At 36.8% G+C, this 25073-nt stretch overlaps 1 protein-coding gene across 3 annotated transcripts in view; it reads right to left on the bottom strand.

Moving 5' to 3' along the window:
* Positions 1 to 25073, bottom strand: part of LOC114647671 (glutamic acid-rich protein-like) — a 792149-nt gene that overhangs the window by 813 nt on the left and 766263 nt on the right. The window contains exons 2-8 of one of the 3 annotated variants that reach the window (XM_051919342.1): positions 10454 to 10520; positions 7797 to 7859; positions 5254 to 5304; positions 3973 to 4050; positions 2065 to 2121; positions 1135 to 1191; positions 582 to 596 (exon numbers count right to left, since the gene is read on the bottom strand). In XM_051919342.1, coding sequence (XP_051775302.1) covers positions 582 to 596; positions 1135 to 1191; positions 2065 to 2121; positions 3973 to 4050; positions 5254 to 5304; positions 7797 to 7859; positions 10454 to 10514 — 382 coding nt within the window. In that variant the 5' untranslated portion in view covers positions 10515 to 10520. Of the gene's footprint in view, positions 1 to 581; positions 597 to 1134; positions 1192 to 2064; positions 2122 to 3972; positions 4051 to 5253; positions 5305 to 7796; positions 7860 to 10453; positions 10584 to 25073 lie in introns of those variants that run through there. The other 2 variants (XM_051919337.1, XM_028796321.2) reach the window with 2 other exon arrangements.

Here is a 25073-nt window from a genome sequence, read left to right on the forward strand (position 1 = left end):
TCGCAATAGTACTGATCCTATGCAGAAACATTTTTTGTCTTTCATATTTTATGGTAAATGTACTTCAAAAATACTTTAGTGTAGAATACGTTTTTTACAGAAATACATGTTAATCAAAGAGCAGGAAGGTTAAGCAGGGTAGTTGCTGAGTTGTTGGTTTGAATTTACGAAACATAAATAGATGGATAAATAATTACTGCCAGACTGATTAAAAACAATGCAGTAGTATACTAATGAAAAAGTAGACAGCCATAAGAAGAATATAAATGGCTGCATATGAAAACTTGTAATTTTAATTACACTAATTATTTGATTGGATTTTTATAAGCTATTTCACTGGTATTTTTAGTTGCAGAATAAATGATCAAATACAGGTCTGCCTTACACACAAAGCACAGAGACAGATAAATGAAAATCACTATAGGGTTCATATGAAAGTTAGAAACCACTACTAATGTATATATTTCATTTGTCATTTAATGAAATCAAAGTGTCAGCAACATTAACAATAAAACTCCAAAGTAAACATTCAGATAATAGTTTAAAAATTGATAAAAAAATTAAGCGTGAACATTACTTACTATATCTGCATCCATCTAGAAGGAGAGTAACAAAGACAACTTGTGAACATCTTAGGCTAAATACATTAGGTTACAAACACTCTCTTTCCTGTATCGCCTTAGCTGCTATGACTATCTGAATCAGAGATATTACTCATCTTGTTTAGAACCAAGGGACAGACAGCTTCAGTAAAAAGTGAGATGACAATATTATCAAAGGTTTTTCATGTAGTATTGTTACATTTTCATTCTAAACACAATTATCAAAGATTTTTCAGGTAGCATAGTTACATTTTTGTCCCAGTCACTGGAGGCAGTAAATCAGAAAATTACTGAAAAGGTTTTTGTGAACAGTAAGTTTGCCTCCTGTTAGGGTATTTTGTTGTAAATGGTAAAATATTACAGTTTTGAAAATTCAGTACTGAACCTTCACTCACAAAGCAACATTAGCCCAACATCTAATGGAATCAAACTAGTTCATTTCAGAACCTGAGTTTTCTTTTTTATTTATGTTTGTTTGATATTAAAATATAAGATAGTGGCTTTTATTTGAGTTAAGATATTGCATACTTACACCAGCGCTTGCTGTTGGCTTCAGTATTCTCATTTTGTAAATCCACAGACTTCTCACCTAGCACAATAAATAAACTGTTTAATTCATGACATATTGACATTACTACATCATTATTAATCTTAAATTTTTAGACTTAATTTTTAAGCAAATGTAATACTCCTAGCCATTTACTAGAAGAAATAACAGTTTAAGAATTATTTTTAGATTACTACAACAGCAACTGTAATTTAGCTCTCACGTTTTTCTTGTAAATTAAATATGAACTGGAATCCTTCAGACTCAATCATACTTATTACTATATCCTTATAGAAATAATTAATTTCATGATCTTACTTATTCCATTACTATGTATGATGTAGACAGGAAACAAAAGCTAATTTAAGGTGAACAGTTTACCTGATATGCATGTCTTTGGGATACAAGAGAAAAATCCACACAGACATGGGGAGAGCATGAGAACAGAATGTGAGCTAGTTGGAAGCTAAGAGGTAGTAGTTGTAAGCACTGCTCTATCCTTGTGCATCACTTATATACCGTATTACTACTTTTTTATATTTTGGTTGGGGAAGCCACAGAGCTACATAACATACTAACCCTTTGTGACTTGAACTGATAAAACTGCAGCCTTTGCTTATGTGTGTAGTGTGGGACACGTGGTCTAAGTCAAAAAGCCATGTGGCATTGAGGCCACAGCTTATCTATAGTGATATTGCAATTTAAACAATAGTAAAAGGAGTCTGTAGCATTTTTATACGGGTTATGAGATAAACACTTGCATGTGTGCTGTTCACATCTAGTGGGATGCAGAGCAGCATCCATACTCTTTGAGGACAAATATCATAATTTTATTGCTACTTTACTCCTAGGAACAATATATGTGTTTTTTCTTTGAATTGCAAACGGATAAATATCAGTCCTATTACCACTTACCCAACTCTCTCTGACTAAGCAAGTCCTCTTCATCTTCATTTTCATTCTCTTCAAAATCTGACAATAAAAAATGTATAGAAAATTATTCAACTATTTAGTGAAACAGCACACAAGTGACACTGATAACTTAGAAAATGTTTTCTAAAAATTATAATTCTAAGACAATAAATACTATTATATACAGTCATGCAGTTACTGAAAAAATAGAATTTTTTAGTGTCTCATATATATATTTGCAAAGTAAACTCGGTCATTAACAAAAGTAATATATAAGCAGCCAAAAGAAAACAAAAAATGAAACCACTATTAAATGTAATAAATTGTAAATATATTTAATAGTAATGAAAAAACTGACAAAGTCAGTTAACAACTAACAGCAGTGTAGGCCTGAGTCATTGCTCAGTTTTAAAACAGGCATAGGCCACGTCACCTACTCTACACCAGAAAAAAAGAAAACAAGTATTAAAGAACTATTGTCTGGCCTAGCTTATTTACCCGTGGACCCTCTCATGGAACTCTCTCCTATCGATACTCTTGTGAATCGCTCATGACAAGAATGATACAACTGTCAACTCCAAGCAAATCCTATGCAAAAACTTTTGCAAAACTCTAGTGACTGTTGACTGTAGCTTCTCTGTGAATATAGTCTTTGAAATCTTCCTGCACGATGTTCTCAGGAACTGTAGCTGACACGCTACCCCTTTTATATACTCCTTTCCCTCAACCCAGAAGCACATACTGTATTCCAGGGGACGTGAGGTGGTTAAGTTTTTTTTTTTTGTTCTTTATTTCGCCTTATACGATTTCTCGTATTAGGAATTTGTTAGTTTTCGCATACCCCTTGGGGTCAGAGTGCAGGGTCAACCATTGTACAGCACCCCTGGAGCAATTACAGGTTAAGGGTCTTGTTCAAGGGCCCAGCAGAGTAGGATCTCTTTTGGCAGTGATGGAGATTCGAGCCGGTAACCTTCGGGATACCAGCGCAGATCCTTAGCCTCACAGCCACCACTCCACCCCTATGCCCCATTTCTACAGTGTTATTATTTTGCTTAATAAATTCTCCAATACCTTTATGTGTACTTTTCTGCAGAGTGAGAAACTGACATTAACAAATGCATGCTCCCGAAAAACGATTAAGAGGTAATTGTAATTATTTTTGGAAATTAAGCCCATTCTAAATGTATGATTATACTATAGCAGATATCATCTTCAACCTTGCCAAATGTAAACATGTTTCATTTTAGTAACAAATGGGAAGAAGATATCAGAAAAAAATCTAGAGACTAAACTTAAAAAGATATTTTGTAGTTTATGCTCAATGAAATTGTTTACTAGCATAAAAGGGTTTGTGGAGCATTAATCACAAAATAACATCAGACATTACTTAAACTATGTTTAATTTAATGACTTCCATATCACTTTCCTTAGCAGCTAACATGCTTGAAGTAAATTTTGTCTAAGTTTATACTTCTGTTGTGTATATTACCATATTTTTTCAGAGCTGGTTGTTTTTGAAGTAGCTCAAAAGTCGTTGGAGCAGGTCTTCAGCTCCTCTGACAAACATATTCCATTTAAATTTGGAGTTTTAAGTGCAAGATCTACAAATCCTATCCTCCCATAACTGTAAATAAGCAAAATGCTTAATTGGTATAAGAGTCCATAAACTTCTAATAAAAAAAGAGTGCATTCAACTTATTATGGCTATATCACTTTATTCTGTAATCCACCCTTTCATCATCATTGAGCTTATTCCTAAAGACATCAGTTGGCATAATAATAAATGTTAAAGTGTTGACAATTAATAAGTTGAATCCTGCCAAGCTTCATAGTCACTTAGGTACCTCGTGTGTTTAAAATTGTATCTTACAATAGTACATCTCCCATATATCACTGAAGTGAAGAACTTACCAAGCTCTCTCTTTTGCTGTTGATCATCTCCTTGCCCTTCTAACTGACTGGAGTCATCCTGCAATTCAGTTTCATCTGCTGCAAACAAGACAAGAGAAAAGTGTATACCAGGAAGTGAATACTTGGACCAGTTCTGCCAAAAGAAAGTGCGTCTCATAAAATTAAAATGTAATATAGCGTAAAGCTTGTTCTTGTGGCTTCCAGACTAAGAATAGTGTTAGGTGTCAAAAAGTGTTTTGTCTTAATTATAATAGTTTCTTTGTAGTGGATGTATCATATAGACAAAGCTGGCTGTATCTTCTTGTAAAGACACATGCTAAGAAAGCTGGAGAAACCACAAGAAAACAGACTGAGAACTTAGGATGCCTCAAAGCCAGTACTCCTCCCGTTTCAGGAGAGAATCAAAAGTAAATCACAGGACACACTCTTCAGAAGGAAGGCCAGACATGCATGGGAGCTAACTCAATCCAGGAAAATCATGAGGAGAAGCAAAAGCATTGTCCATTCTAGTCAAATGGTGCACGGAGACTCAGAAGGAATCTTAAAGAATGATAAGTGATAAATGTAGTCTTGGTTTTACAAATAAAACATGTGGTCATGAGTCTTAGATAGCCAAAAGCCCCCTTGATTGTAACATTAAAAATTGAATATATATACATACATTGCATGTATATGTATGTATGTATGTATGGTGTCCTTTAGTGCACCTCAAGGGTGTCAAACACAGCTCCTGGACTGCCACTTTGGCTGTAGCCCTCTTCTTAACTAACAATCAATTGCTGCTACTAATCAAGCATACTTCTTCCTTAATTTGAATTAACTTGCTTTTTAAGATACACAACTCTTGATTGAGAAAAAAAAATAATGAGATGCAAAGTGAGCCAACAGATGGCCATCTAATTTAACCATCTCAAACCCTTTTCTTGCTGGGCCACAATTTTCACTCCAGACATATGAAACATGTTTCCTTGATTCTCGTTAGTGTTCTCTCATGCCAGATATAGCCAAAGCTGTTCATTTTCTTTTTTTTTTATAAGAACACCATCAGAATGTTTTGTGAACCATGTCAGATCAAAATTTCTCAGACCTTCACTTTTTTTCATCTTGGAGGAAAAGCAGAGTACTCAGAGAAGAACCTATGTAGAAAACAGCACTGGACTGGGGAGTATGTAATGCAAATCACTGTTGCCACTATGCTGCCCTAAATATATATGTGAAAAAACAGAAGTTACTTCAGTAAGCTGCCAGGTAATTAACATAAAAACAGAGGTATGCACTTACCCATCTCTCCCTCTTGCATGTCCTGTGATTCATCCTCAACATTTCCCATCTCTGTAAATATAATACATTCATACATTTCCATTCCTCTTAATCCAATCTAATAGTGCATTAAATATATACAGTGAATGCCTTTACCCTGGGAAATTGACAAGATCAGTTGTTTTCATGTTTGTTTCACAATTAGAGTTCAGGTATGGGCTGCAATAAGATACTTTCTTAGAGAAGAGGGTATTATCTGGCACTGTCCTGGCTTATGTCCAATCCTCTAAATATTCTTACTTTATCTCTGACTGATTACTTTTTTTTAAACCATTCCCTTTCCATGTTCTCTACTGGTGAATAGAAAATAGGGCATTTGATCTGAATTAATGTAATATTGTTTTACTGATATATTATTGGTGAATTATAATTTGATTCAATTTTAATGAAAGTGAAAGTCGTTATAATTATTGTAAATAATAGTAGCAATAACAGTCGCATTTGTAATTGCTTAACTTCTTCTTCTTTCTTCTTCTTTGTTTGTTGTTTATCATGGCACGAGAGATGCAATCTTTTTTATGTTGGATGGACATATAATTATTTCATTGCACTCTGTACATGTGGCAATGCACCTATTACTATCACTGCTTTACCACACAAATTTACTTCAAAAATTTTAATAATCCTGACTGTTTAAGACAAACACATTATAATGAATTCCAGTAGCCTAAGTTCAGATTCAGAATTAAAGAAATATTTTTTAATATTATTATGTTGGCAGATTGTCATTTTAATTTCTCTAAATTTTCTCTATAACCAAATTGATATATCAGAAATGTGGTAACCTATTTTATATGACAAAATGAAATTATTCATTTTTGTATATTTATTAAGGAGCTGTGAAATGCACCAAAATAATGATGTATTATAATTGTGCTTGTGATCAATGATCTCGGAAGTCTGATAACTTTTTCCCCCTTATGTTTAGTCTCCTTGCATTTTAAATCGTGTTTATTAACTGGGAGTGTTTCACTCTGAATAATGGCTTGTCGAAAATACTACAAAAAAGGAAACTATTATATACACTACTGAAATACAACTCAGTGAGTGGTAATGAAACAAATTTTGTATGCTTAAATACTGTTTGTAACCATGTTACTTTAAAAGTCTATATCCTGATGCTTAGTGAACTGATTTAATAGTAGGCTATCTCTGATTGAAATGTATTTACAAATGCAGTTTTTAGAATGTTTGCAGTTTTAGTGAGGTACATTTTATGTTACAGGACAAAATGTTATATGTTATCATTAATAACAATGTATATCAAATGCAAACATATTTTAAACTATCTGTGTACAATGCATTTTCTATGTATTACTTGATGAATAATGAATAATGAAGGATTTAGTGATTGAAAGTACTTTGATGTTTATCTCCAGTCACTTGAAAGTGAGACATTCCAGCAACACTTTTCTTTCACTACCTCCAAATTAGAAACTTTGCTAAACGAAACCTGCCCAATTTTCCTCACCTCCCACATATTTCGCTCTTCACAAAGCATACACTTATTCAACTTAAAATCATCTATTGAGCACATCTGTTTCATTTAAATTTGTCCAAAATGTTTCCAGGGCAAGATCCGACCTGTGAACATTACAGTCAGGTTCCAGTCTCATTGAGCCATATGTTTTGAGCATGCACCAAATTAACATCATTCTGGACCAAAATCTTTAAAACGCGTTTCAGACAGCCTTGGTGTCACAATCTCTCCTAATCCACTAACAGCTGTGTTCGGTGTACTTCCAGATATGCTTAAGGTGAAGAAGGACAAACAAACTGTAATTGCCTTTACTTCACTATTGGCACACAGACTTATTTTACTCAACTGGTAGAATCCTAACTCTCCCCTTTTAAGGGTAACTGATATTTTATATTATTTGAAATTGGAAAAAATCAAATTCTCTCTTAGAGGATCTATGCAAAACTTTTTAAAAACTTGGCAGGATCTAATCAATAACATTTATTGATTAGAAACATTTATTTTAATTATTTTTATTTATATATTTATATATTTATTTACTTATTTTTCCTGCTATTAAAGCTTTACTCTGTTGGCCTAGCTCTCTTTCTCATGGGTGGGGGTTGATTTGATGTGAGCTTAGTTTTGTAAATTTTGACTTGCTTGTATGGAATGTTATTTGCTTTTAATAAATTCAATAAAATGCTTAAAACAAAAGAAAGTGAGATATTAAATATCCAAATATTTGTTAATACAGCTGCTTTACATTTTGTCTTTTTACTACTCATCAATTGAACACATTCTTTTAAACTTATGGATGGCAAATTACACTGTCTTTCAAATTCATATCCTTTATGAACCACCCAAATTGTATACATGACTAGAATTATACATTTACAATATCCAGCTGCATTGCAGTTTGACCAGATAGGAGTGATGAATGCTCATTTATTGCATACTCTATACATGTATGTAATTCAGTCACCTGGGGAAGAAATATATGTTTTTCTATCAGACTTGGGTATGTAAAAAAGTAATTACTCACCAAGTTCTCTTTTGTTATCAGCCAGATCATTCAGCCCTTGAACAATATCTTCAAGGTTCAAACCTGAAACTGTATAACAGAAATGCAGTATGTATGACACCATTGTATACAGTGATTTTAACATATAGTAATATGCATGTCAAGTTCCATTAGGACAAACTCCATTTTAATGAAACCCTCATTTTAACAAATTAAATTTTTGGTCCAGGCCAATTTCCTATAGAACTAATGGTTAAAGAATCAGTGAAGTCTGTTTCATCTGTAAAATTAATTACAAGCACATAATATATACATAATTCGATATTTGGCTCAAAAATCACAATTCAGGAGCTCCACTGAACAGCCAATTAGATTTCATGTTTACATGATTTGCATTACTTGATAGCTGCAATGAAGCAGAGTTCGAGAAGGGTTACTGCAGACCGGAAGCTTTGTGGGCATATACTGTGTAGGGTGGTACAACTGTCGGTCAATCCATTAGGCAACGTCACCTGAGGGGCACCATTTATGAAAGTTAACGATGATGTTACAGTCATCGAGTGGTGCTGTTTATGTAACTCAAGCGCTGTGTGCTCCAGACATGGAGGGGGACCCCTGACCCCCACAAGGAGATCTAAGTCTGATAATACTAACTGTGCATTATTGACTGAAAAAATTGGAACTTCTCACTGCCATTGATGCTAGCAAGAAGTAAATAGATGTTGCCATCGAGTTTGGCATTCCACAGTCAGTTTTGTCAACTGTACATGCCGAAAGACCTCATTATGTTCCAATTCCATTGTAACAAAATACATAAAAAAATAATAAAGAAGTAATTTTTTCAGTACCGAGCACTTCATTCTAACAGAATTTGACCTGTATACCATTTTTTAAAAATTAATTAAAAATAGTGGAAAACAGTGTTTTTCATTCTATTTAATAATGATTATATTGTGATTTTCTAATAAATACATTTGCGATGTATTTAGTACTATATACAGTGCTGTGCTCTTTTTCAGTATCAGAGTTAGGGTTGCATGGAATGCTAGTGCTGGTGAAGTACTGATGAACCCAAAATTTAAAACTTACAGTACCAGCATTTTGGGATTTTTGGTTTTGGAAGGAAGTGTTGTATTTCTCCCCTCCTAACACTCACTGTTGTAGTTAATGAAAACTACAACTTTGACACGATCAGTACTTCATAGGGGCCCCCCCCCCCCCCTTATTAATTTGATGCCCTTCATATTCTAATTGCTTTGACCCAGTTGGGACTTCACAGCTATCAAGTGGGAAGCATGCAATGGTGTAGCATACCAGGTAGGCTAACAATTGTGCAGAGGGAGGCTACAGTAAGACTGGGGTTTTCAAGTTATCTGTTATTTGCTTCAGAATCATTTTGGTACTGGTGCTGAAGTCCAAAAATTATAAATTATTATAAATGTCTGTTTACATTTCTACTCCATTCTCTCCTTAATTTTAATTCTTTAATTTTCTGCTTCTTTCCCTGTTGTACTTCTCTAGAGAACTACATCTCCCAGAATATGAAATATAAAATCAAAGGCTACAGAACTTGTAGGTCCAGAGTTTATTCCAGACCAAAGTAGTAAGACCATTCATTCTATAAGAATTTCATTCATTTGGTTACTGTGTTTAGTATCCTTTGGTACTATTTACTTGGAGAAACAAGCCAGAAGACTTTATAAAAATTAAACGTTTGGATTAGATAGATAGATAGATAGATAGATAGATAGATAGATAGATAGATAGATAGATAGATAGATAGATAGATAGATAGATAGATAGATAGATAGATAGATAGATAGATAGATAGATAGATAGATAGATAGATAGATAGATACTTTATTAATCCCAATGGGAAATTCACACTAAAAACTGAACTTTAAAGAAAGAGAAGCCTAAAAGACTTAAAGGGCTGAATGAAAATAAAAAATGGAAGGAAAACTAACTTAAAGAAGAGAAAAACAAGAATGGAAAAACTAAAATAGGTTGTTAACACAACTAATGCTACCCTGCATCTTTATACAGTAATTATAAAACATTATCTGCTTTTGGGCTCTGTTGAGCATATTCCCAAATTCTCGTTTCTCATTTCATCTCCCATCTGATTTTCCTGTTGAAGGCGACGGTGGCAGCAGGTTAAGCAGTTCAGCCCAGACTATTGTGCCTCACCTACATATTCCAGCTCTTCCTGGGGAATTCGTAGGCATTCCCAAGCCAGCTGAGAGATATATTCCCTCCAGTGTGTCCTGAGTTTGCAGCAGGGTCCCCACCCAGTGGGAGGTGCCCAGAGTAGCTCTGGGGGGAGCCACTTAGGGTCCTCCTTGCGACATGCCCAAACCAGCCTCAACTGGCTCCACTCAATCCAGAGGAGCAGAAACTCTACTCTGAGGCTATCCCAAATCTCTGAGCTTCTCACCCTATCATGGAGTGTCAGCCCAGCCACCCTGAGACAAACTTAATTTCTGCTACTTGTACTTACAAACTCATTCTTTTGGTCATGTCCCACAGCTCATGACGATAGATGAGAACAGGGATATAGATTGACTGGTAAACTGAGAGCTTTGTTTTTAGATTCATCTCCTGCTTCACCACCACAGACTGGTACAGCACCCAATCTCACATTCCCTTTTTCTGTCTGTCTGTCTGTTTTGACTTACCTGCTGCCTGGCTTGAGAGTGCCAGTGAAAGAAGGATAGCTAGCAGCATGAAGGTCTTCATGATGATCTCACCAAGCACCGTCACCTTTCTATGCTTGATACTGAGGACAGCCATCAGTTTTATAGTGCAGAGAAGAGGAATTGTTCTGGTACAAGATCACCATCCTGATTTCCTTATTCTAAGAATTATCTGCTACCGTGACCACACATTACAGTATTATATGTTCTGAACAGTGACAAATGATACTATGTTAATGAAAGGTTTTATTAAGTATAAAGTAATTTTAAGATTATTAACAGATATGAAATAGTGGTTATCAAATTATTCAGTGTTAATAAGATCAGTTAATAAAGAAAATTTCCCAGTGTTGCATGATGGTGCAAATATTTAGCACTGTTATCTTCTGAGTCATGGAAATTAATTTGAATTCCTATCTGAGGTTGCTCTCAGTACATAGCTTGCATGGTCTAATTAGAACATTAGAACACTCTAGACGAGAACAGGCCATTCAGCCCAACAAAGCTTGCCAGTCCTATCCACTTATTTCTTCCAAAAAAACATCAAGTTGAGTTTTGAAAGTCCCCAATGTCTTACTGTCTACCACACTACTTGGTAGCTTATTCCAAGTGTCTATCGTTCTTTGAGTAAAGAAAAACTTCCTAATGTTTGTGCGAAGTTTACCCTTAAAAAGTTTCCAACTGTGTCCCCGTGTTCTTGATGAACTCATTTTAAAATAACAGTCTCGATCCACTGTACTAATTCCCTTCATAATTTTAAACACTTCAATCATGTCACCTCTTAATCTTCTTTTGCTTAAACTGTAAAGGCTCAGCTCTTTTAATCCATCCATCCATCCATTTTCCAACCCGCTGAATCCGAACACAGGGTCACGGGGGTCTGCTGGAGCCAATCCCAGCCAACACAGGGCACAAGGCAGGAAACAATCCTGGGCAGGGTGCCAACCCACCGCAGGACACACACAAACACACCCACACACCAAGCACACACTAGGGCCAATTTAGAATCGCCAATCCACCTAACCTGCATGTCTTTGGACTGTGGGAGGAAACCGGAGCGCCCGGAGGAAACCCACGCAGACACGGGGAGAACATGCAAACTCCACGCAGGGAGGACCCGGGAATCGAACCCAGGTCCCCAGGTGTCCCAACTGCGAGGCAGCAGCTCTTTTAATCTTTCCTCATAATTCAACCCCTGTAGCCCTGGAATCAGCCTAGTCACTCTTCTCTGGGCCTTTTTTTAGTGCTGCTATGGTCCTTTTTGTAACCTTGGTAACCAAAACTGCACACAGTACTCAAGATGAGGCCTCACCAGTGCATTATTAAGGTTGAGCATAACCTCCTTGGACTTGTACTCCACACATTGTGCTATATAACATAACATTCTGTTAGCCTTCTTAATGGCTTCTGAACACTGTCGGGAAGTCAATAGCTTAGAGTCCACTATGACTCCTAAATCCTTCTCATAAGATGTACTCTTGATTTTCTGACCGCCCATTGTGTATTTAAACCTAACATTTTTACTTCCTATGTGTAATACTTTACATTTACTGACATTAAATTTCATCTGCCACAAAATGATATAACGGATTCCAAATTATCTGTTAATCCACCTATCTTGGTATCATCTGCAAACTTAACCAGCTTGTTTCTTATATTTCTATCTAAATCATTTATATATATTAAAAATAGCAGCGGCCTTAGCACTGACCCCTGTGGACCACCATTCTTAACATCGGCCAGTTCTGATGAGGTTCCTCGCACCATCACTCTCTGCTTCCTGTGTCTGGGCCAATTCTGCACCCATCTAAAAACATCACCCTGAACTTCCACTTCTTTTAATTTGATGCCCAACCTCTCATGTGGCACCTTATCAGATGCTTTCTGAAAGTCCATATAAATAATATCATATGCTCCACTTTGATCGTATCCTTTTGTTGCCTCCTCATAGAATTCCAGCATGTTAGTAAAACACATGAACCCATGCTCACTGTTCCTAATAACTCCTGTCCTTGTCAGGTGTTGCTCAATCTTTTCCTTAATAATTCCTTCCATTAATTTTCCTGTGATGCATGTTAAGCTTACTGGCCTATAGTTGCTTGGATGTGCCCTGTCACCCTTTTTGTATAATGGGATAATATTTGCCATTTTCCAGTCTTTCGGAATCTCTCCAGTGTGCAGTGACTTCCTAAAAATATGTGTGAAAGGTTTATATACAGTATGTACTCGCTAGCCTCCTTAAGTACTCAAGGGTAAATATTATCTGGTCCTGGTGATTTGTTTGATTTCAGCTTATTTAATCTGAGCAGCACTTCTCCCTCTAAAATTTCCAAATCCCTCAGTACCTCTTTAGTAGTCCCTGTTACCTCTGGGAGGTTATCCACTTGCTCAGTTGTAAACACCTCAGAAAATGTAAGTTTAGGGCATCCGCTATTTCATTGTCTGTATCTTTTAATTCCCCTTTACTATTTCTGATGCATTCACCTCCTCCTTGACTGTTCTTTTACTACTAAAATACTGAAAGAATCTCTTAGGGTTGTCTTTCGCCTTATCTGCTATATTCCTCTCCAACTGTCTTTTAGCCACCCTGATATTCTTCTTAATGGTTGCCCTCATGTTCTCATATGCTCTACGAGGAATACAGTCTATCAGTTTTTTTTTTTTTTTTTTTTTTTATTTTGGATGATCCTATTCCCTTTCACATCACAAAGATGGAAGTTTAGGTTTAGTCAGGTTTTAAAAGTTGCATCCAGTCCAAGGTTGGTTTGTGCTCAATAATAATTGGCTTTGACTCCCAAGAAAGTTTGGGAAAGGGAAGGACATACTTGGACATTACAGACTGTAGACAGACTAGATTTGAGTGCTACCAGCAGACATATCACTAAAACAGCTTTTCAAAATATCATAGGTTATAAATACACAGTCAAAAAATGTTTAGTTTATATAACGTATGATGTAATGTGAGAGCATTCATATGAGACTTCAAGTTTGGAGTATTCCATGTCTATGTATTTTCCACCCACTTAATCCAGTTCAGAGTTGAAGCCTGTCTCGGCAGCATCAAGCTATGAACAGAGCTGTGGAATATTATTATTCAAAACTAATTTAATGTAGTGTAAAATTAGCAGTCGATTCTTTATAAGCGGGAAAGGATATGTAGGCAACAATAATATCAAATCATGGCACAAATAAAGATAGTAATATCTCTTTTTAAACATAGTTCAGAATAAGTGCTCATTGTCACATAATGTGAAGTAACTGCACAGAAGAGAGATTATATGGCTACAGTGTATTTTTACAACTTGTTTGCGGAACATATGCAGCTAGAGAACTTAAATTCTGAAAAAAAGTATTATAAATCAACGGAGGAGGTTTTGACTTTTCTTTTCCATTTTAGCAGTTACTGTTTTCTTTAATTTTTTTTAAGAATTTAGTAGCAGCAGCATTGTAACTTTTACAGTAAAATTCTTAATTGCATATCAGACCAACACAAAACAAGTATAGTAATTTGCTTGGAGTACTGCAGTTTACTACAGTAACGTATGTATTGAACTACAAATAAAATTCCATTACAACGAACTGCAAGGAACCTAAAAATTATTTCGTTGTAATGAAAATTTCGTTGTAATGAGATTTTGTATTTGTTGCTATTGTGTTTTCTTTAACTTGCTTTCAGGCATTTGCAATCATTTCAATAGCTTCTTTCACGTTAATTTTAATCTTCTCTTCTCCTGTCTACAAGTTATGATGACAAGAATTTTTCTCAGCATTTCCTTGCAATACTACCTTTCAGGGTGCGAATGATACCCAAACCCAATAGCTGAAGCACTGCTGTGCAATTAGGTGGGAGGAATTCAACCCGAACATTATCTAAATGCGGAAGCCTGTTGTGGGCAGCACAGTTATCAATCAGAAGCCGAATCATTCTTTTCTTCTTCTTCATATTGTGAGGTTTCTGATCTTTTTTAGGATCCCCCACCACCTAATGGGAGCGTCACGCTGAAGTGCGTCCCGAAGCACGATTGCCGCATCTGTGGAAGATTGTTTGTCCGTTGCCAGGGCAGGGAAACCGCAGGCTCACAATGCTGCAGTGAGGTGCCACAGAAGCGACTCCTAAAAGATTGTGGGTGCACTATAAGTCCCTGTCTTGCACCCCAAAACATGAGGCTTACTCTCAGTATTTTAGCAAAATCAGCTTTATTCAGCTTGAAACAGGAACAGCATGGTTATTTATTGTAGCAGGATCTGTCACTCTCCTATACTCAAGACACAGCAGTCAGGCAGGGTCGTGCCCAGGTTAGTGGCCAAGTAATACTGTTCCCTGCATCACCCATCGAGATCTTTTCTGTTTGCTTTGGTGAAGAGCCGCCCTAGCGCTGTGAGCCTGCTGTTGCCATGGCAACAGATAAACAGTCTTCCACAGATGTGGTGATCGCACTTCAGGACGCTCTTCGGTGTTTTCCAGTTGGAGGAGGTCCCAAGAGAGTTTAGAAACCTCATATTTTCTTGAATGAATGCCACATTAATAGGAATGTTTCTTGAACGAGCATCACTGAACCACATAAAAACGGCTTATTCGGCATCTTCAAATGCAGCAGTTCGCATACATTTGCAACCCGAGATTTTTCTTCTTTTTTTGCTCAGTCTTTCAAGAAAGTTGACAGTGTCAATGGCGAAATTCCGAATTCACTGGCAACGTCTTTTTCTTTTTGCCGCAATCGAGAGCTGCTAAAATGTAAAGTTTTTTTTCTAATATGAACTGTTATCGTTTTTTCGTGTCTGCCATTTCTATAGAAGGGTGACAATGAGTTCAGTTCCAATGGATGTTTTTCAAATGTTGACGAGCAATAAGCAAAAGGTATCACTGAAAACCACTGAAAATAAAAACAGCAAAAAAAAAAACAGTACGAGGAAAGTCTGAAGAAAGAAAAAAAAAATTACAATGTTTCTGTTTGTGGATCGTTGTGCACAACTGAGCTGTGACCACAGAACTAACTACTCTGTGGATGATTCATTCAAGCATTTCAAGGTCACTTCATTGTAATGAAAGTATCTGCTGAATGCACTTCGTAGTAATGAGATTTCAATAGACTCATGTCATATGGGGAAACTGTTGGGACCATAAAAATACTTTGTTGTAATGAAATTTTCGTTGTAAAGATATTCGTTGTAACGGAATTTTACCTGTATAACTGATTCACATGTTTTCATCTCAGTTTTCATTAGCTGAAGAAACACTGTAGTATTTGTTTCTTTTTGCAATTGCATTCAACACTTAAGTACCAAGTTTAAAACAATGTCTAAAAACTGCATGCATACAGTAATTGCAGAATCCTAAATATGTACAGTGCATTTTTTTTATTTGACTGTTGCTTTATTGTCACTGTTCTGAGGAGACATGCAAGTAGAAATTTCATTGTACTATCTATGTACCCATGACAACTTCACACTGAACTAGGAACAGAGCTGATGCCATGTCCAAACTACAATATATACAAATACCTTCACAGATTTCCTATTTACTGTATTTTTCAATACTTTCAGACCATGTAATAAAATTATTTATAAAGCTACTCTGGACAGTAAGTGTTTGTTTGCTTGTTAACATTACAATGAGTAGAAGTAAGCACTGATGCAATAAATAGCAATATGAATGTTTTTTTGTTTTTTTTTAAACAAGCCCGTAATTTAGGTCGCCTCTCTGTGGTAAAATGTTCCAAGCTTCTTCCAGGGGTTGCCATAATTCTTCTGACTTCTTGCTTTTTTGTTCTTTTTCTGTCCACATGAACTCATGCAGCTTCAATTATGTTGAAGTAGTGGCTTTGAGGTGGCCCATAGAATACTATAAGGGCCGGATTATACTTCACATTCAGAATGGTTATGTGCACGCATCATGGCTGCCACGTGTTCCCAGTATTCTTTTGACCCGTCCTCAGAGCATGTTGTCAGAAATTAATGAGACGCATGCGTGAGGTGCAGTACCAGCAAAAATTTGGTTGGCATGTGTGTTCAAGTTTTGGTACATAACGTCAGCATCATTGTTTACTATCAAAATGTGACTACAAGTCGCAGTGCAACTCCAGAAGGATCATTCTTCGTGCTTCAAGATTGCTCTTCTTAATCCGTTTTTTGCATTGGCAATACAAGTGTCACATATTCCCCATTGTAATGACACAATACATTTAAAGTTCTCACATACCATCCTCTGTGTCACTGGTTTTTTTTTTTTGCACCTTTGCAACAGCATCAGAATGCAAAGAATTTCTTCTCTCAACTCACAATGCAGTGAAACCGGATGTTGTTTTGTCACTGTGATGATTTCTCACACTGCCACCTGGTGGAATCCTCCAGATTTACATAAACTACATATGCAAGTATAGTCGATTTGACTGCTTGCGTAGCAGCAGTGTCCACAACTGCAGATGTCATATAGCATTAAATATATCCCCAGCCTTAGTGTTCCATCTGTTTACTTCCACTCCATGTAGGTCCTAGCAGTGTTTGTGGTTCTTATTGTACTGAAAGATATAATTTTCCAAAAGGCATGATGAATAAAACCTTAATATTTCACAGCAGTTATCAATCAATGAATTTTAACCAACTCTCCTCCACACCTGGCTGAAAAGCACTCCAGTCACACAATGGCAGAGCCACCTCCATGCCTAAAAAAGTTGCAGACAGGTATCAAAGTACTGATGTCTTTTTGAGTCAAATAATTCAAAAAGTATTTAAACCCTGTATTTTGGTGCCAGATACTAAAGAAACACTTCACTAGAAACATTTGAACACTTTATATCAGATGCAGATAGCTTTTCAGGTCTTCCATTGTGTTTTCTGTTTTTAGCTTGCCCAGTTTCTTATAATTTCTTTATGACAGCTTCAATACCACTTCCAGAAAATGTGTTTCAGTGTGCTATTGTTTTCTGACTAAGGTTTTGTTGCCACAAAGCTGTTATTTTATGTCAAAGTATGTTAGCTTTGCCATTTCCGATCCTTTGCTCAAGAAACCCCAACATTTGGTAATCATCCAACATACCAGTTTATTTCTTAAACTGTACCAGTGGCACACCTGGTTCAGCTGACCCCAGCCTCATCAATTTGAATCAGCTGTACTGATGGTGGAATTTAACGAATAAATGGAATGGCAGGGGTGCCTCCAACAGAGATCTGGGGCACAAACCTGTGCTGTTGAAAGCTATCTCAAGTTCTTAAAAACGTTTTCTTATTTTTTATTTAATCAGTGTTCATTTATATTTACTCTAATGTTTTATTGTAGTTTCACATATTAATATATACTAGCCAGATAGTAACTTTAAAAATAATTGCCTTGGCTGACCTTTACACTTTAGCATGAAACTGATTTTTAAACATCAATGTTGAAAATGTGAGGGACCCTAAACATGATTGTTTTGTTCTGTAGTCTTTCATCGGTTATTGAGCACACACATTAGATTACTTCCAAAAAGTGCAGTACATCACACATTAACAGGTTTACACTCAAGATTTGAACAGTCTCTTTGAAACTGAAATCTCAGAATTTCTCACAATCAAAAACATGACTATATTTTTCTTCTGTTCATCCGTCTTTGGTTATTAGTCTTTCACACTTGAAACCAAGATACATTATATGTAAAAAACTCTGCTTGTCCAACATACTACAAGATCTAGAGTGATTAATGTTTTTGAATATTTACAATTTCAAATTAGGGTGACTCCAACTAGGTTCTGAGTAAATCCAAAAGGTTAAGAATAATTACAACTTACTTCATATTACAGGACAATATGAGTAAATAACTAAGTCCTGGCTGAAAACAGACCATTTTTTTGCAATTCTCAGATGAGAATCTGGCTCAAAATCAGGTCAAATATCCTTTCATGTGTGTTTATAATTAGCACCAACTGATAAAACTTAAAGATCCACAGTTAATGGAATGGTAATCTCTTAACACACTTTCAGAAACACCCATAAACTAATTTACTGTCACTGGTCAACCTAATGGTAGGTCTTTGGATTGTTTAAGAGAAGCCAGGTCTCCTGAGCACATCTGTGCATTGGAAAATTGGCATAATCCATTTCAAAGGCAGACAAGCCAAAAACTTAACTGGGGCATATGGGAGCCTCTAACATTTTCAATTGACTTGTCATTATTTCCATTACATGCAAATTGTATTCACATATTGCTTCACATGGTCACTAATACACAGGAAAGTTTCAGACCACTTGAATTTTTTTTTTGTTAAGACAGTTTAAGTAGTGTTTCTCATGAACATACTGTATAATATTAGAATATGCAGAAATAAATATTGAAACAATAAAAAGTAGCAGGAATATCTTGTTTTAAAACAAGTCAGTACTTTATTTGAGGCTTAGAATTCTGTGAACAGTTTTTTCCAAGCTTCTTGCAGAATTTGTCATAACTCTTCTTCTGACTTTGGCTTTTTTGTTCTTTTTTGGGCCAAGTGATCCCATGCAGTTTAAGTTATGCTGAGGTCAGTTCTCTGAGGTACCACCATGTTAGTGTTCCATGTGTCTGCTCATCCATGGAAAAACATGCATAATCCATATAGAAGGCTGTCAAGCCAGAAACTGAACTGGGGCACATGAGAGCCTCTAGCCTTTTCATTTGACTTGTCATTATTTCTGTAAATTTAAAGGAGGTGTTGATAATCCGTAGGGTGTCTGGGCTTTCCCTTAAAGATAGGGTGAGAAGCTCAGTCATCCGGGAGGGGCTCAGAGTAGAGCCGCTGCTCCTCTGCATCGAGAGGAGTCAGATGAGGTGGCTCGGGCATCTGATCAGGATGCCTCCTGGACACTTCCCTGGTGAGGTGTTCCGGGCACGTCCAACCAGGAGGAGGCCCCAGGGAAGACCCAGGACACGCTGGAGGGACTATGTCTCTCGGCTGGCCTGGGAACGCCTCGGGATTCCTCCGGAAGAGCTAGAAGAAGTGGCCGGGGAGAGGGAAATCTGGATATCTCTGCTCAAGTTGCTGCCCCCGCGACCCGACCTCGGATAAGTGGAAGAGAATGGATGGATGGATGGATGGATGGATGGTGTTGATAATTACTGCTAATTATGTTCAGTCATTGCTAAAAGTTGGTCATTGCTTCATCAGTGTTATACTGTATCAATTTATCATTGCTGAATGAAGCTTAAGTCTTTAGTCAGGTTCACACATTGGCACTCAATTCATCAGTCATAATTAGCTAGTAATGTTGTTTTATCGTAAACTGATCTGAGGAAATAAAAAGGAAATCCACAGATAAGTATGTCTACAATACTGCAAGTGTGGTCTGCTAGTCTGAACAGTAATTTTGAATGTTCTAACCAACGTTTCTGCATTTTATATGTTCTGTTGTGCCAAACAGTTGTGTATTCAGTACTGTATAACTACCTATTCTGTAAAATGTACCCCTTTTGACTACAATGTTTTTGCATCTTCCTACAACATCATTTTAAATTCTATAAGTCTACCATTTTTATGCCTTGTTATTAGCTATATCTTTGTTGTTGACGTGGAGTGACATCCAAAATGACACTATGCAAGACTCCAGGTTATGGGTTTGTGAACACAAACAAAAAACAAATGTGTGTGTACAAAAGTTCTTTGAGTTACGGATAGGTTCAGTATTTTGACTTTGTAGTGTTTTGCTTTGTCTTTGATGTTAAGTTTTGAATTCATGATAACAACCTTTAGTTTTGTTTTTGACATTTGTCTATCTCCCAGTCCCTCTTTTTCTGCCCATGTGGTGGGCCTTTCAATATTTTTGCATAAAAAAAGATGTAAAAGTCTATATCAATATAATGTTTGTTGTGCTAAAGTGTTAAACAAATTCAAGAGATACAGTATTTAGTATTAATAATTTATCAAAATTCTCCACCAATTATTATTATTACAAAGCATTTACTATTTTTAAGAAGAAAAATCTTGGGAATACAGTACATTTTGTATATCCCATTCCTTGACTTTAATTGTATGTTATCTGATACAAAAAGAATTCAAAGACATCTTGATCCACTCAACTAGGACACCCAAAAACTGTCTAACAAGGTGGGCAACACTTAGATTTAGTAAAATATAGTGTAATACAGTTTTTGTATAATAGAGAGAGTCTATAAATACACAATAGATCCAAACAGAGCCTAAATGTTTGTATCAGGATCTGGACAAAATGGCTACAAGAAGTGTTTTAAAAAATCATGTTGTAATTTATTGGGATAGTTTTATTTTGTTTTGTCAAGACAATTATCTACACACAAGCAATACTATTTTATTATAAGGTAATACATACTGTATCTGGATAAGTCTAGTTCCAAAACATTTGGTTGGTCTCAGATGGCAATTGAATGCAGATCAGGCAATAGTGTAAACAAAATGTTTTTGACTGATTAGAAAAACTTGATCCAGCTCTAACACTGGATACTTTAAACGCACATACAGTACATTTTTAATGCAGCCTGTTTTTGCATTGGTAATGATGTGAAAGGGCTAAAGTGGGAGTCTAAAACATGAGATAGGGGGATATGGTGGTGGCCCACGTCAAAGAGCAATAACAATCAGAAATCTTTTATATCCATCAGGTAATCACAGTCCCAAGAACCTCATTATCTGAGACCCATGACGGATATGATTCTTCCCATTTTCTGATTACACATCATCTTTCCTCGTTGGTTTATGCTTACTGTGTCTTCTTAAATTACTTGTATTTGTACTTACTATAGTGTGCTTTGCTATAACTTGACTTGGACTCATCCCGTGGATCCTCCTTTAATCCGTATTTGGTGTTTTCCTAAACTTGCCTGATTTACTCTTCTGTTTAAAATAATTCTTTAGCCTCCTGCTCTGTACCTTTCCAAGGTAAGTCACAGTTTAAGTAATAATGGTGTCTGCCTTGTGCCATCACTCATGCATTTAGTTCTGCTTGCCTGTAGTACACTTAGTGAGCTCTATCACTTTTGTGCTTTGTCCCTTGGTGAAATTATGAAATTATCATTAAGAATGTTTTATGCGGGTTGGAATTTAGTTTTGCTGTTGACCATTCAAATTTATTTGCATTTAATTTATAATTTACAGGTAACAAATGTTGGGTTACCACCCCAGTAACCCCGTTAACCCCGTTTAAATGAAGCTTAAATGCTCAAAAATAAAGAAAAAAAGTTGTATTCAGGTTCTGATCGGTTCTGAGATGTTACCTTTGTGGATGTTGCTTTTTATAACAAAATGACTGGAAGGGGCAGGGCTTGTTCTGGATGTCATGACCAGATACATGTGCCCTCATTGGGAGTCTTTTCTCGGCTGTGGAAAAAGGAGAGGATAACGTTAACAACAGCATCCCCTCTTGCTTCAGGGTGGTAGTGCTTACTTTAATTGAGTTTCTAAGGCCGGGTTTATACTTCGTGGGACTCAACGCCTTTTCCAGCTGATACTATGTTGGACTGTGTGGTGGATTGCCGGCTTCTTACTCCGGCCCTCACCCCCAGGCCGCCAGGAGGAGCTCTCCGGACAGCGTGGACGTGCCTCGAGTTTCAGCAGGGCCTCATGGACTATGTAGTTTTTATACGCAGCCCTGCTGGATACCTTGGGGGCCACCAGGCGTCGCTGTAGGGGGGCTCGTTGGCTCTTATGTGCCCTATAACCCAGGAGTACGTCAGGGTCATGTGACAGGAAGAAACAACGTGCTCCCGGGTTGAAGAAAAGGACTGTTTACCCTGACCCGGAAGGAATAAGGAACTGTGGACTGTTGGACAGGAACACCTCCGGGTCAGGGTGTATAAAAGGACTGTGGGAAAGCTCAGACACTGAGCTGAGCTGGGAGGTAGGAGGGCGAAGTGTCTGGGCGAGGAGGAGAGTATTGTATTATTGAGAATTTATATGAGTAGTGTGGAGTGGAGGGTGCTTGGTGCACTGTGTAATAACAAAATAAATAATTGTTATACTTTCATCTGGTGTTCGGAGTGGTACCTGAGGATCCGAGAGGTGGACAAAGACCTTATCTGCTACAACTGTTTATACTTGCTTGCACACATACTTTACGTAAATCTGGAAGATTCCACCAGGTGGCAGTGCGAGATATCATCATGGTGAAAAAACATTCGGTTTCCCTGTGTTGTGAATTGCCTGAAACATTCATTAAATTCAGGGGACACCTTGCCACAATATCTCTAAAAAGGATATTTAATGATTACATTCATCAATCCAGGGATGTGCCCATTCCAGCAAGCATAGGGCGCGAGGTAGAAACAGTCTTTGGATGGGGCATCAGTTCATCTCAAGGTGAATACAAGCACACACATACACTAATGTCAATGTCAATTTTAATCTCAAAATTTCCACTTTAATCATGTAGTTTATTTTGTCGTTAAAGTAGAACATCATAAACTTCACCTTAAAATCATTTAATTTACTAGTTTCTCAATCCCATCATAAAGTACCATGTTAAATGCTTCGTATTTTATGTACTCTAATCACTACGTTCTTCTTAAGCTGGCTTTCAGTTACGTTGACAGGACCCAGAATACATTACATTCATGATATTACAGCTCTCTGAACAATATAAATACCTATCTAAATCGACTTAGGCCAGGTTTATACTTCACACGATGAGTGCTCCAGCAGATGCCACTACTACACAAGCTTTGTATAGGGTGGTCCAGATCTAACTATGCAACTTTTAATGCAATGCAATAATTGCATAATTAGATCTGGACCACCCTGTACTGTTCATACTTGCATGCATACTTTACGTAAATCTGTAAGATTCCACCAGGTGGCAGTGCAAGATATCATCACTGTGAGAACAGGTTTGGCTTTGCAGTGTTGTGAATTGCCGGAAACACCAATTAAATTCCGAGAACACCTTGCCGCAGTATCTCTGAAAAGTATGTTTAATGATTAAATCCATCAATCCAGGGATGTGCCCATTCCTGCAAGCATCGGCACGAGACAGAAACAATCCCTGGACGGGGCATCAGTTCATCGCAAGGTGAACACAAGCACACACATACACTAGTGTCATTTTAGCATCACCAAATCCCCAAACCTTCATGACCTTGGAAAGAAACTGGACCACATACCACCAGGAAAACAGGCAAACTCCAGGTAGGGAACACTAGAGACGTGATTCCCTACTGCGAGGCAGCAGTGCTACTGCTCTGCCATCGTGCCGCCCCCACATGTGTAATTATTAATTGTATTCATTATTTAAATGAAGTTAACGATTTATTTGTAAAATGTAATATACATACTTTAATTTATTTCATCATGAAAGTGATAACAAGTATAAATCTAAGGATTCTAAATGTGCAGAGAGGTGGCATATCATAAATTAAATGTGTTCTTTATGGCAATTGCTGCTTGCCGCTGCTGTCAGTTCAGGAGGAAGCCCCAGAAGCACATAGCGATTAACAATTGTGTCGGTTTTAGGATGCCATTTACGACGGTCTACTTTAATGATAAAATAAACTACGAAATTAAAGTGGACATTTCGAGATTAAAGCCGAAATTTCCACTTTAATCACAAAATAAACCTTTTCACTGTGTCCTTAATTTTTTTGTCTGTGGCTCAAATATGCTGCCGTACATTCTGATGCTGTTGTGAAGGTGCAAAAAAAAAAAAAACAAGCCACAGAAGATGATATGTGAGACTTTTAAAATGTTTCGTGTCATTACGGGAATATGCGACACTTGAATATAAAAGTACCATGAATGCATTTGTATGTCAGCATTTTGCTTCACCGTATCGAACCATTCATCAAACATTGAAGCACACACATCAATCCTGTAGGCTCCCAAAGCAGCTTTCTGTTACATGTATAGATAGTAAACAGAGACTGACTTCACATTCCAACTTGATCACACTGTGCCCCCCGACTTTTGCTGGTACTGCAACTTCACGCACACGTCGTGTTAATTTCTGAGGACATGCTCAGGGCATGCGTCAAATGAACGCTGGGAACGTGTGGCACCCATGATGCATACGTGTTCTGAGCATGAAGTGTAAACCTGCTCTAAGTATATCCTAAGTATTTATGCGTAGCAGCTGGCTTCAAAAAAGACTACACGTTTGGTCAAATAACATTATAATACATGAACTTTGATGGAATTATAATAAAAGAGTAATGACAGTAACCACTCTGCCAACATTCAACCCCCACAGCAAAAGTGCTCCTAGAAATAGTAGGACAGCTCTACTCTTTCTGCTGGAGTTTATCGTAAAAGTTTGCTAGAAAAAAAAGTGATGTCCAATTAAAAAGGAGAGAATACTGTAGCAGATACATATTGTTTACTAATTTTAAGTATGCAGCAGTTATAGTAAGTTCAGTGCAAATGGGGAAAACAACAATGGACTCATTGAAATATAAATTAAGGGATGATCTTAGAAAATATGGAATTTATAATGCTTCCAATAATAAGCCTGTTGTATTTAAGATTCCCATATTCCTGTAAATGAGTCTCTAAAATAATGTACTGTAAAGAAAGACAAAATTAAAAGGTGGAAACAACAGGTCAATTAGATAAAGGAAATTTCAAAGTAAGAGTTTGAAGGGGTATGGAAGATGATCGTTAAAAAATAATTTCAAAGCAGACTGGCAGTTTGTGTGGG

This window comes from Erpetoichthys calabaricus, chromosome 1, assembly GCF_900747795.2.
Source record: "Erpetoichthys calabaricus chromosome 1, fErpCal1.3, whole genome shotgun sequence".
NCBI lineage: Eukaryota > Metazoa > Chordata > Cladistia > Polypteriformes > Polypteridae > Erpetoichthys > Erpetoichthys calabaricus.